Raw genomic sequence first — 13,490 nt, 5'->3', positions numbered from 1 at the left:
ACATGCTGCTTTATTTCAGATGATTTTAGGGAAGATATGCGGTGTCCTATTAAATATACTGAGACTACTGGTAAAGAAGTATTGAAAATATGTCACTCTTGGAGGAGAGGAAAGATGTGGGCCTCAAAACCTAAAAGATCAAGGGCAAGCACTCTTCTTGTAGCACATGATCTGAACATCAGGATGTATATTTTCATAAGCTTATATTTGGTTTCAGACGGATCAGATAGGTGGAATTTTTTAGACAATCACACTCCAAAAAGATTTTTAAAAAACTTCTAAACGAGTTTTTTTTATTTACAAATTCAGACTGAATTTTACCGAAAAAGAAAAAGTAATTTCATGAATCAAATGAGTGTGTATCTTGAAATACAACAATAGAAGGTGGATCTTCATTGTTATTATTATCAAGAACGTGGTATTTAATATTTGAAAATTCTGGAGACAGTTGGAGGAGAAATAGTTATTTATTAAGTGACTGAAAGAACGTGAAAACCCACCCTCAGACTAAACCGCGACACCCCATGCTAACACTGTGCATGTCTCACTTAGCATTTGCTAAAGGAGTGTAATGTAATGTGATGTAACCTCAGTTGAACATAAAACATGACAGCTTTCAAAACTGCATCCGTTTCTGTTCCAATTTATGAACAATTTTAAAATTAAAACTGTAATTCGAACCCAAATTACCAGTTGAGACATTCCTGCAGTATGTTGAAAAATATTCAGGTGGTAAAATTACTGAATAAACAACTAAATGTGTCTTTGATTGAAATCTTCTCTTTACATTCTTATCAGCTACATCCTGCTTGATTGTGTCACAGAAACAAAACTATGCAGTGTCTGTAGACCTATAGAACCTACCATCTAATTTTGTCAACAACAGAGGAAAAGGCTTATGAAAGGCTCTTTCCGGAGGAAACATTGTCAGAGGAAGTGAATTTACTTTGTGTACCACATTCACAAACACTTCTAGTTTCTAATTTGCGGACAGGTCTTCATTAAAATGATATAACAGCAAACCCCAAACAAAAGTTCTGGTTAGCAGTTTCAAGGCAATGTTATACTGCAGGTAACCATTGTAACAGTGCTGTTGTTTCAGGCTCCGTGAGCAGTTAACTGACTAGTGAAACTAAACATGACTAAAAACTGACTACAAACACACTTGGGGCTGCTTGGTTACCAGTATGTTAACTCCACCAGCCATGCAATAAAGCCTTCCTTCATGTAGGTTAAAATGACTGTTTCACCTGTGTAACGCTAATCATTGCTACAACTCTTTTTGGTCATTTTGGAGGCTGTACTTTGTGGTGCTGTTGAGTTGTATTGTGTTATTATTTTAGAAGTGTTTTTCTAATATTTTGACCACCCTCAGTTTAATAAAAAAAAAGAGCATCATAACCGTCAGGACTTATTGCAGGACTGTTGTATTAGACTGCGTTAGTTTTACTTAGGTGGACCTTATAAAATGACAACTCAGTGTGCATGGTTATAACTTTAATTTAAAACCTATAATTATTTCTATTTGATCAACTTGGAGTTCCCTGTATAATGTAGTCAACAAAAACTATATTAATAGTTTAACTCCCATTAACTCCCATTAACATGATTACTTGACCCTCTCTACTCAGTGATGTCAAGGGCATTTTAGAAACTAAACACGGGGTCAAAAGCCATAGTTATTTGTTCTACTCATTGTTAGATTTATTATTTTATAATAGAGAAGCAATTTAATGACAGAACTGTCAATGTGAATGTCATTGTGTTACTCATTACGTGCATATAGTGAATGTATAATGTGTGTGTGTGTGTTAGTGGCGTCTCACCCAGGGTTTCCATATGCAATGTTCTCCTCCGCGGATTGGAGCTGTAGTGCTGGTAGTACTGACCAGCTGGCTTGGTGGGCGACGCCGCGCCTGGACTCCCCAAACCCAACTCACCACCCAGTATTGACTGGTCAAGAGACAAAGAAATAGACAAAGACAAAAACAGAGAGAGAGAGAGAGAGAGAGAGATGTGATTGTTAGAATTTTCAGCACAGCTAGTGTTGGAGAACATCAGAATGTTTATTAGAGTGTGAAAGTGATCTGAAACATTGACGACAGTCAGAATATTGATCGCTTGAATGCTGTGAGTTTTGAGAATAAATGGAAAGATGCTGATAGTCAAAATGCTCAGCACAGCTGTCACGTTGAGCGGAAATATGGTGGAACGTCAAGTTTTGTTGCCTGTATGTGGAATGCTGACGAGAGTTTACAGGGGTTATTTGGAATACTAGTCTGGTTGCTGAACACAGCTGGAATGAAACAGGAATGCTGTGAGTAGTGTTGCAGAATGTACGTTACTTGAAATATTGAGTATGGTCAGAATATGTTAAAAATAGTTAGATGGTTGTGTTGAAGAAAGCTCAAAGCTCGGATGTTGCTGATATTGAGATCAGTTCAGGCGTGCTGATCTGGACTGCAAATGGAGGCTGTTTAGAACACTGAATGTAGTTGGAATGTTGAGAACAACACCAGGTTCACGATATACGGGAGTTACTGTAACCTCCAAGCAGTGTTTACGTCATAACCGAAGTCGAAATTGCTGCTGGGAAATTCAACATACATGCTCAAAATACATGACATCGTGTTAAATGATAACCTGAAAAATAGAAATGGATGCCTTACGTTAACTAAAGTCCGTTGTTCAAGGTAATGAAAATCATATTTTCAATAGACAGTATTTTTAACCCTCACATTACCAACACTGTAATCATACAACTGTCACTTGCACAACCTTATATGTTCCATCATCCATCCCATGTAATTTGAATGTGGTATAAGAATAATAATTATAGTTGGCATACTGTAATGATGTTCCCTGTTATGGCATATTTGTGTGCATGCATGTGCTGTCTGTATGTTACCTTGTGTATGTCCATGTATAACTGCCCTACATAGTAAATAATAGTCAGTATAGTATAGATAGGTAGGTAGAAGTCCATGTCTGCCAATGTTAAAATAATATAATTTATTCCAATGAAAATATCACTTTCCATTCATGTGAGCATGATGTTTGACAACATTCAAACTGAAACTGAAAAATCCAATTTTTATTTTAGTGTTTGGATATGCATACTACATTAAAAAAAAAAATCTAAATTATAACTCCACTGACAAAGAAGTTTTAGTGTAATCCAAAGCACAATAATGCTATAATAAGACAGATAGATAGATAGATAGATAGATAGATAGATAGATAGATAGATAGATGGATAGATAGCCTACCTCACACACCTCAAACCAAGCTGATAATAGTAATGAAACCATGGTTGTGATGGTATTTACCTCCATGAGAGCGACCTCATGCTGCTCAGCGTGGAGACGACCTCACAGCTCCACAGCTCAGAGTCTAACTTCTCCTCTCTGCCGCTTTTTCCCTCCTCTAACTGTGACTCTGTTTACGGCTCAAACTTAGTAAACCGCTCACACATTGTCCCGTTAATTAAGTTCAAAGATTCGGCAGCAACAAGTGGCGTCTGGGCTAATTCGGAGAGAAGAGAAAGCAAGAATAATAGACAGAGAGAAAGATAGAGGAGAGGCTCTTTTTTTTTTAAAGTGGCACAAAAAGTTCGCAAGGAGGAAAGAGGTGAAAAAGAAGCTGCTGCCCCCAACCAATCCCCCCTTTACCTAAACTCCACCACTACTCCATTAAAATGTACATTTTTTCCCCCAGCTTTCTCGTTAAGTAATTAGTGTTCAGTGTATTTAAAGCAGAGGGTGGGGGAGTGTGTTTGGAGGGTGGGGGTTTGGATGTTTTTTCAGGCTAATCTGAATTCTGATCAGCGCGTCCATCCTCTCCGCGGCTGAAAACAAGAGTTAGCTTGGCACTGCCAGGCCAAGGAAGGCTTTTCTCATGCTAAACAGGGCCTAAGTAGGCCAATTACAGGGCCAGCCTGGGTCTCTGAGCTATTCTACGGCTTAAAACAAAAGGGCCCTTGTCTTAAATAAAGTCAGTCACACACACAGAGAGGGAGAGGGAGTCAGACACAAAGGCACACACACAGTCACACACCAATTCAGTCATCGTGTTCCTCTGTCTGTGTGTGTTTCAGTGTTTGTGTGTGTGTGTCATCGGGGGGTAAAAGGGGGTTCCCACTAAAACAAAAAGGGTCTCATTGATTGTGGCGCTTTTCTTTCTTTTCTACTCTTTTCTGTCTTTTTTCTTTCAGTACCAGAGCATCGAGCCAGGCCGGCTGGTCACCCCGGCAACTAGACGAGCTGTAGGAGAGGCAAAATACCCGTCTGTCTCTCAGTCTGTCTCTCTTTACCTGTTTGTCTCGCTGTCTGCATCAGTTTCACTTCATTATACACTATTATCTGACTAAAGTTTATGGATACTGAGATTAAAGTGACAGTCAGATCAAAGTGATAACGGCGTAATTCAGCAATTTAGTCTTTCACTTCCATAAAGATAGGTGACTCGCGAGAGTCAGATCAGAAAAAGAGTGGTCAAAATCAAAGCAGCAGAGGCTGTAAATATCCAGACTTGTAGTCTCTAGTGTGGGTTGATTCTACATTTCCTATGACGCAATTGATAGTGTCTTTTCCCAGCTTGGTAAATATAATAAAAATTCCCTGCCCTCACACCCCTGTTTTGGAACACAGGCTTTCTGTTATTAATTTAAAGTCACCAAGTAAAAGAAACCCCAATGAGATCACTATGGCATCATCAGGTTTGTTTTCTCAGACTTAACATAGGTCCTCCAGTGCCACAGAAGACAGTAAACATCTGTTTTCATAGGCTGAGCAGTACCCAACAAGACTTGCAAACTGACCTTTGTGTGTAAAATTGGCGGAAACCCCCTTGGACAGAGTCACAGTAACCTTTTCACAAAAAAAAAAAAAAAAAAGGAAAATGGAGAAGCAGTGCCTGTGTATACTATTTGGCAGACTTTATAGAAACATACAGTTTTCATAATTTGGCCAAAATGATATAGAAGTGCAGATGAACGCATTTAAAAAATTAAGTCACTCGGTTTCTTTGACTTAAAACTTTTTCTCTTTGAATCCTGCTGAAGTGTAACAAGTTAACTTGGTGTGTTCTATTATAGGCATTTACATTAACACCACTGAAGATTTCACAGGTCCAAAACAGACATGCATGAATCATATTTCTGAGTAAAGAAAGCCCGTCCGAACAGACCCATGTTAATTAGAAGCAGCAGCACAATGTGTCACCAAATAAGAAGCAGTCACGCAGGAAAAGAGCAGTATTACATGTCATCTTTCCTGCGTTTCTGCCATAATAAAAAAAACAAAGAGTCCCCCCTCATGCTAACAGCTCTGAGAGACTGCACTTCTGCACTGTGTTGCTTTGAGCTAAATGTAAAGCATGCTAACATGCTCCTAATGACAATGTGAACATGCTGATGTGTAGCAGACATAATGTTTGACATGTTCACCATCTTAGTTCAATTTGGTAGGATGCTAACGTTTTCAAATGATGGAAATGTCATTAGCTTTGCAGCTATGTGGTCATCCAACCTCTCGGGACCATGAATGTGTATACAAAATGTCACAGCAATCCAGCCAACAGTTGCTGAGATATTTCAGTCGAGACCAGTGCGGTGGACCCACCGAGAGACCAACATTGCGTTGCACTACGATTAAAAAGTAATCAGATTACACTGTGCTCATATACAGAGTCAGTAGTCATTTTGCTACATCTCAGACAGTTTGTACATCTTTTGGACTGGATGTTAATGTGTCTGTTTCAAACCACCCTCCCAAGATGAAATTTGTTCGACAGCTTGTTTGACATGCAGGGGAGCACAATATGTTGTTGAGATCTGGGAGGTGCATGTGTCGGCTTCTCCGCGACCTAACTAACGCCCTGCTCTGCATAGATCCACAGGAACATTTATGTGTATCTTCACAGAAGTGTAGTTTCATCCTTAAACTGATGCTATAATACTCAGGTTGACTCCTTTCTGTTTCCCTCTAGATCTGTTTTCCTTCATCTGTTTTACTTTCTACATTATCTTGTTTTCTCTCTGTCTCAATCGTTCTGTGTGTGTCTCTTTCTCCCTCACACACACACAGACACTTTCAGAGGTCTGCTTCTCACAGAGCTGACTCTGCCTCGGAACCCAGCTGCTCACAGAGACCATATTAACTAAGATAGATTACCAGAGAGAGAGAGAAGAAACCAAAAGGAAAAAAAAATGCAGAACACGAGAGGAAGAGAGAACAGGGACTCAAAGGAAGAGGGAGATGAAAACAGAGAAGAACAAAAGATGAAAATGAAAGATTGAGTTATGTACATATAGATTGTGGCAGCGTGTAACTCCCCCTTAAACCACAAATGTATCATCATGGTGATGTTCATGTCATCCTTTTCATATTTCTGTTTATGTATAGATTAAACAAACAAGATTGTTAATTGATGAGTTTTAAATGTGTTGATAGGAGTAGTTTTGAACCCGGCTAACTGTTTCCCCCTGTTTCCAGTTTCAATGCTAAACTAAGCTAATCCCATCCTGACTCCACCTTTTTACTTAAAACCCAGGCATGAGAGTGATATCGATCTCCCATCTCACAATCAGAAAGAAAGCAAACAAATGTACTTCAAAATGTTGAACTACTCCTGTAAGGATTTTAACTTTACATTAATAATCAATACACCGTAATGGTCTTCTGTGTTCCTCTTTCCATTACTGCCCCCCGCCCTCTTGTTTCCTCTCCCCTCATTTTCTTCCTCTCCCACTCGACCCTCTGTCCTCATGTGACTGAAAAAGCATAGGCTCACATGTCATCAATTTCCACCATTGCGACGATGAGAGACAGAGAGAGAGAGACAGAGAGGCAGAAAGAAGTCATTAATTACCAGGAAGTGCTGGTGAGGCAGCGGCGCACCTGTATGCCAGCTTCGCTCCAGCTGACACACACACACACACACACACACACACATTCACACAAATGTACACAAACACACACACATGTACGCACACTACCACACGCTCTCCTCCTCTGAGGGAGTGAGGCCCTGAGGCTACCACCTGAAACAGTAAACCCAGCAGACACCAAACAAAACTGGATTCACAGAGCCAGAACACTGTAGCCACATATAATGATACACATCCAGTGTGACAAGTACAATCAGTGGTTTACTCTCGTAAATGACTGACTTAATAATGGAAGTTCTAGTTGATTCATTTTATGTTGTTCAACTAATTAGTGAATAGACTAATATTGTCAGCACTATCAATATTCATTACATCTACAGTGACATTATACTGTTTTATATCCTTTTGTGATCCACTAATATTCAATCAAATAATTTATCACATTCATTTATACAACTCCTTTAGTACAGGTTAGCAGGGGTGTCCTCACAATTTATTGTAATAGTTTTTGATAATTATAAGAGAGACAAATAATAAAAACGATGATTGTGCCGGTAGCAGGATCAGATTAATCCATTAAAGGGTCCTGGGGAAAAAATTGAGCTGTGGACGAAACACCCCACATCAGAAAAACAAAAAAAAGTTGTCTGTTCAAAAAGCCTAAATAAAACTTATGTTTACAATCACCTGACAAAGATCTGTGATATTACAATGCAGCATGACATTGCAGGGAAGACATTAACGAGGTTTCCGTTAAAGAGTAGCACAAATTTGAACAGATCTTCAAGATAATCAGCAGAAGAAAAAGAAAGCTGTTTAAAAGATAAACAGCCGAGGGCTTTAATTTGCATGTCTGCTACCATTAAACCATTGCAGGACAGGAGGGCAAAACGAGATGATGTACATAATAGAGCACCAGTCAAACCTCAAAAGGTGAACAACTACGTAGAAAACATGATGGAAAGTCTGTTTATTTCATGTCTTCATTCAGAGAACGTCACAGTCTCCTCATTTCTCCACACAGATCTGAGGTTTCCATCTGCTGCTACTGAAACTAGAAGTTTGAGTAGATGTTGTGCGTCATGGTTTATTCACTAACTCTGTTTCCATTGCACTTTCCGTTGCAGCATTTTGCTTTTATCGATACACCGACTTTTTCATCGCTCACCCAAGGGTAAAACTTGTTAGTGATATTTTGAGATTTTGTCTTTTCAAATTTTCAGCATTTGATGAGCATGAAAACAGCTGGCTGGAAACCCACCTGTTGGTGTGGAAAGCATGTGACCTGGACATGGGGTTTCTTGTTTTCCACCAACAGTCAGTGTTATTTTAACGATGACCACAGTCTTTCTCTAATTTTCAACAGTTTTTTGTGTCTAAACCTAATCAAGCCTTATCCATAAAGGTCGTAGATAAGAATGAATATTTTAAATGCTGCTTGTAACGGTACTGACAAATGATTTCTGCCAAGAGAAAAAGATACTCACATGGTTCTTTTTGGAGGGAAGTTTCAAACTAAGTATTTTGTTGTTCAGTTGTTTGTGTGTGCCGCTGTACCTGTAACTACATCCAACAATGACGTCACGACGTACTGAAACACCCCTTTTACATTTCTGCAGCAAGGTGAGAAGTCAAACAACTGGAGGTCAGAAAAGATAAGATTTCCAGGGCATGGCAGGTCACTTTTTAAATAACAAAAACCTTGAAATGAAATCTGGGCTCCTCTACAAGATGGGACTTCAAGATTAAGGCCTTCATCTTTGTGTTTCAGTGGTGCCTACAGCCTTACCTTTCCAGTCTGTAATGTATCATATTACCACATCCTAATTGCTGCAGAGTGAACATTGAGCTTTCCTGCCTTCCCGGGGGTCTGGGGCCCAGGATTGCCCAGTTGATAATCCGGTAGTTGTAGTCAATTTTAAAGAAGTGCAGTAATAACGTAATTTGTATATTGGCTCTAATATTTATCTTTGACAAACCTGCAAAAGTGATACTATGATGTTATTACAATACAGCCTGATGGTGTGACAACATTATTCTATCTTTAAACAACACGTTCAAGTTACTTGTAATATATAAAGTTTAATTAAATAAATGCACATTTGATTGGCAGAAAGCAGACAAAATACAAGACAGGCTATGCCAAAAAATACACGCAGGACCCCGCACGTATTCCAACAGACAGATTTCCTGCAGAGTTTTGACTTGAACATAATGGCAAATTAAAAACAAGACAGTGATCATTTTTATTATGTGGTGGATTTTTTCATGCCATCTGTTGGATATGATAGGATGAAGGGGCCTTTTAAGGGGACAAAAACTTTGTTTTTTTTTCCCTTTATGTCAGTGGTTGACTGCATCATGATGACAGCTAAGATTGTCAGTATAATCCTCTGCTCTCCGTATCTGACCAAAGGCAATTAAAAACATCAATTTCAGGTTCATTTTTCTTGAGCAAGGCAATAACACTGTCAGGGTTAGAGGTTCAATTCCCTCCGGAGTGATAGAGACAATTAGCACAACACTGGGCACAAAGATTGCAGTTTATTGCATATTGTATAAACAATTTCATCCAAGATACAGATTGAGGCAGCCGAATACATTACATTATCAAAGTTAAAGACTGAGATAGCCAATCACGTCGCACAAACACCATGAGAACACACATACACAACTAAAGCGACAAATCACATCAGCACATTGGAGTCTCTGAAACACCTGCTGCTGTGTTTGTGTGTGTGTGTTTAGAATGATGTCAGAGCAAGAAAAACCGCAGGGACAGATCACAGCGATATGAACACACACACACACACACACACACACACACACACACACACACACACACACACACACACACACACACACACACACACACACACACACACACACACACACACACACACATCTGCAGTAGCACTCCAAGCAGCGAGGGATCGACTAGGCAATGACAACTTCCTCCATCTTCTAACTGCTCCACACACACTCACACCAGATAACACACACTTTACTCAAACGCACTCACACAAGCACACACAAAGCAGTTCAAAGAATTTTTCCTTAATTAGCGCTCAACGCTTGGCTTGACAAATAAATAGCGATCATTTAAGAACACTTAGAGAGGAATCAGACAGAACATTACACCTCACAATATCTGGCAGTTTCCTGCACGCAGTTAGAACTAGGCGAGGGGGGTGAAGGATGAAGAGGAGGAGAGTGGGGAGGAAAGAGGTAGGGAAGGAAACAGTATTTCAGAGGGAGGAAATAGAGAACGGCAGGAAGGATGGAAGTCAAACTGGTGAGACAAGTAATTGGGAAACGGAGGGGGGTAAGAGGGCAGAAAAGAACACAAGGGGAGAGAATAAAGGCAGAGGGGAAAGGAGGAAGAAGAGGGGCAAGGATGAATGAAAGGGAAAGAAGTTGGTGGGAGGCAAAAAAAGAAAAACAAGTTGGAAATAAAATTGAGGAGACAAGTAAGTACGGATGGAGGAAGGTTATGAGGGACGAAGAGAAATAGGGAAAGAGAGAATGAAAGATGAGAGGGATAAAAAAGATGGAGGAAGGAAATGGGTTAGAAATGAGTTGACAAGAAGGGAAGGAAGGAATAATGAAATTTGAGAAGACGAGACTAGAAAATGGAGAAGGAAGAAAGGAAGGAAGGGAAGAGGTGAAGAGAAACAGAAATGAGAGAATGAAAGTGGGAGAGAGACAAAGAAGAACTGGGGAGGAAAGGAGTGAAATAGGTAGGGAGGAAAGGAAAAAGAAAGACACAACAGTTATTGTGGGTGGAAAGGGAAGAAGGACAAAAATAAAACTGGAGAGACAAGTATGTAGCAGAAAGGAAGGAGGAAAAGAGGGAAAGATATAGAGGGAAAGAATGAAAGAGGGAAATAGGGATGAGAGAAGAGAAAAGCATGGAGGGAAGGTAAGAGGTGGGGATGGAGACGGTAGCTGTTGAGGGAGAAGTAGAAAGGAAGAGGGAAAAGGGAAGGAAATGAGGAAAGGGTGAAGAAGAGAAGGAGGAGGGAGAGTGTGAAAGAGAAAATGGAATCAAAAGGATGAAGACAGGAAGAGAAGGTTGGGAGAAAGAAAAAAAGCAGGAGGGATGGAAAAAACTGAAGCTTATACACTTCAAGTTAGACAACGAAAAGAATGCAAGCGCAGAAGGACGCAAGGACAAATGAATGAAAAGAAAAAGAGAGAAAGGAAGAAGGGATGACAGGGATCAAGGAAGAAAGGGCAGGAGGCAGGAAGTGAATGAATGATAGATGGAGAGACAGATTCATATTTAGAGATGAAAAGAGAATAAAAAATAGACTTCCTTGTGGTGCCATCTTGAACTGATCATTCCCATCATGCCTAAGTCCCAGCTGACTTCACTTTGTAGTTCTGGCGATATTTTAGTCAGAACCAGAAACAAAACCATAGACCGGAGTGGAGAAAAGAAACTTACAGACATTTTCATTTCTAAACAGCATTCCACATGAAACACATGCAAACCTGCTAGGTTACTGAGGATGCAGAGGGAAAACATCAAGAACATTTAGAAGCAAACACCACCACTAATCTTTAAAGTCAGCTGAACTGTGTTCAGCTGCAGTTCCACTAAGGTCCACTAGATGTTGCTTCAAGAAAACTGTGACTGTGTTGATGTGAAGGGAAAAAACCCTGTGTTTCTCTAGAAGTACGAAGTACTATAATTTATTTCCAAAATACCTTTGTTATCTCAAACACTACTTTCACATCATCTAATAGGTCGCTCAGAAGAGATTTTTAAACGTATCGGTCCATTTAGAAGACATTATGGCCGAAATACTGCAGACCATCACGTGGGATAGAAGGTAGTGGTGGGAAAGAGTTGAAACACAACTTACGATGGCAGTATGATTGCAGAGTTGGTCCTATGTTTCTATGCTTTTTCAGGCACTTCAGTATTATTCATCACCAAAGGCGAAATTTTGACTTCAGTGTTGACATGAACACTATTTACAAGTCAGTAAAACCAAATTAGGGTAAACATGGATGTAACCATGCTTGATTTCTGAAGACGGAAATGCAGTTGACACGTTTGCTAGATCTTAGTGTAAACATAACTTTTGTTTGTTTACAAGAACACTACACCGGGCACCTTTAAGTAGAAGTTCCATAAAGAGAAGCTATGCAGTGACAACATCTGTATCTTACCTCTGTGTTTCAACAAGGATAGGATTCTACAGCCACGCTCGACAGATAAAACTGTGGTTCCAAATTTTGTTTTTGATTTTCATCAGTTGTGGTGAAGTAAACGTAATAACTGGCCAGTTAGTGGTTTCAAAAAGAAGAAGAACATCAAAAAAAAAGGTCAAGTTGAATTGAATAAATATTTAAGGCATTGAGTCTGGACCAAAGCAGTGGACAAAGCAACTGACTGACAGACATTGCCATCCCTAGAGCCACGCCGCTATCATGGCTGAACACACACTAAAATTAAAGTATACAAGGGAATTTTTACAGTTGAATTTAAGGAAAGTGCTATTCATAGGGCAAATCAGTAATGACATAAATTGGTATGATCCAATATATGCAACATAATGTGAGAAAATCTTATGATGGATGGTCTTATATTTTTCAGAATTAAACTGATTAAATGTGGTTGTCAGTTGAAGTGATAATTTAACATATTTTCAGTAAAAAGTTACAACATATTGTTTATTGGGAAATTTGTATGCAACCAATAATTTAAACAGTTATAACATTATTTGCCTGTAATTGTATGATACATCTAAAAGACAATTATGTATCATTTGGCAGACTAATATAGTATTTTTTCTGAATACATTGTATGTATAACAGTTGTGTTCATATTAACATGAACACAACGAATGGAAGTCTGAGCTCCAGAGAGATGAAGGAGTTTTCAGTATTTTGGTGCATTGCATTTTTTTCTCTTTTGAAAGGAGTTCAAGCACTGTGGGTTCCATGAAGTTGTTGCTTCATCTGTCACAGATAAGAATCCAAAAGAGAGTCCTGCAGAACTGAGGTCTGATGAAGGAAACACACATGAAAAATATATGCCTGGTTTCCCACATCTCATAGATCAAGACTCAATTACGCATAAATGTGTGTGTGTGTGTGTGTCTGTGTGTGCGCGCGTGTGTGTGTGTGTGTGTGTGTGTGTGTGTGTGTATGTGTGTACTTGTTATTATATCCCGGTGGAGACTTTAACCCGAATGCACACTAACTCATGGGGACTCGTGTCACCCTGGAGACAAAAATTGAGGTCCCCCGGGGTTCAAACTGCTTTTTGAGGTTTAAAACTTGGGTTTTAGGGTTCAGGTTAGAATCAGGTTTAGGTTAGGGATAGGGGTGAGGGAGTGCATTATGTCAATGACTGTCCTCACAACTAAGACAAGTATGTGTGTGTTGTGTGTGTCTGTGTGTGTGTGTGTGTGTGTGTGTGTGTGTGTGTGTGCGCTTGTGTGTCAGCTCTGTAGTGTAGGCGTGACAGCTCAGTTCTGTTCTGTGTCTGTTACCAGCTGTTGGACTTGACTCACAGTTTCTGTGTGTGTGAGTGTGTGTGTGTGTGTGTGTGTGTGTGTGTGTGTTTGTGTATTTGTGTGTGTGT

At 39.6% G+C, this 13,490-nt stretch overlaps 1 protein-coding gene across 5 annotated transcripts in view; it reads right to left on the bottom strand.

The window, feature by feature from the left end:
• LOC120806285 (transcription factor 4-like) overlaps positions 1-13,490 on the bottom strand; it is a 241,426-nt gene that overhangs the window by 106,028 nt on the left and 121,908 nt on the right. For all 5 annotated transcript variants that reach the window (XM_040157267.1, XM_040157263.1, XM_040157264.1 and 2 more), the window contains one exon: positions 1,827-1,953. In XM_040157267.1, the coding sequence (XP_040013201.1) occupies positions 1,827-1,953 (127 nt within the window). The remainder of the gene's footprint in view (positions 1-1,826; positions 1,954-13,490) is intronic.

The sequence above is a fragment of the Xiphias gladius genome, chromosome 20 (assembly GCF_016859285.1).
Source record: "Xiphias gladius isolate SHS-SW01 ecotype Sanya breed wild chromosome 20, ASM1685928v1, whole genome shotgun sequence".
Classification (NCBI taxonomy): Eukaryota; Metazoa; Chordata; class Actinopteri; order Istiophoriformes; family Xiphiidae; genus Xiphias; species Xiphias gladius.
The sequence above is the reverse complement of the archived record's forward strand: the minus strand, read 5'-3'. Positions and strand labels throughout refer to the sequence as shown.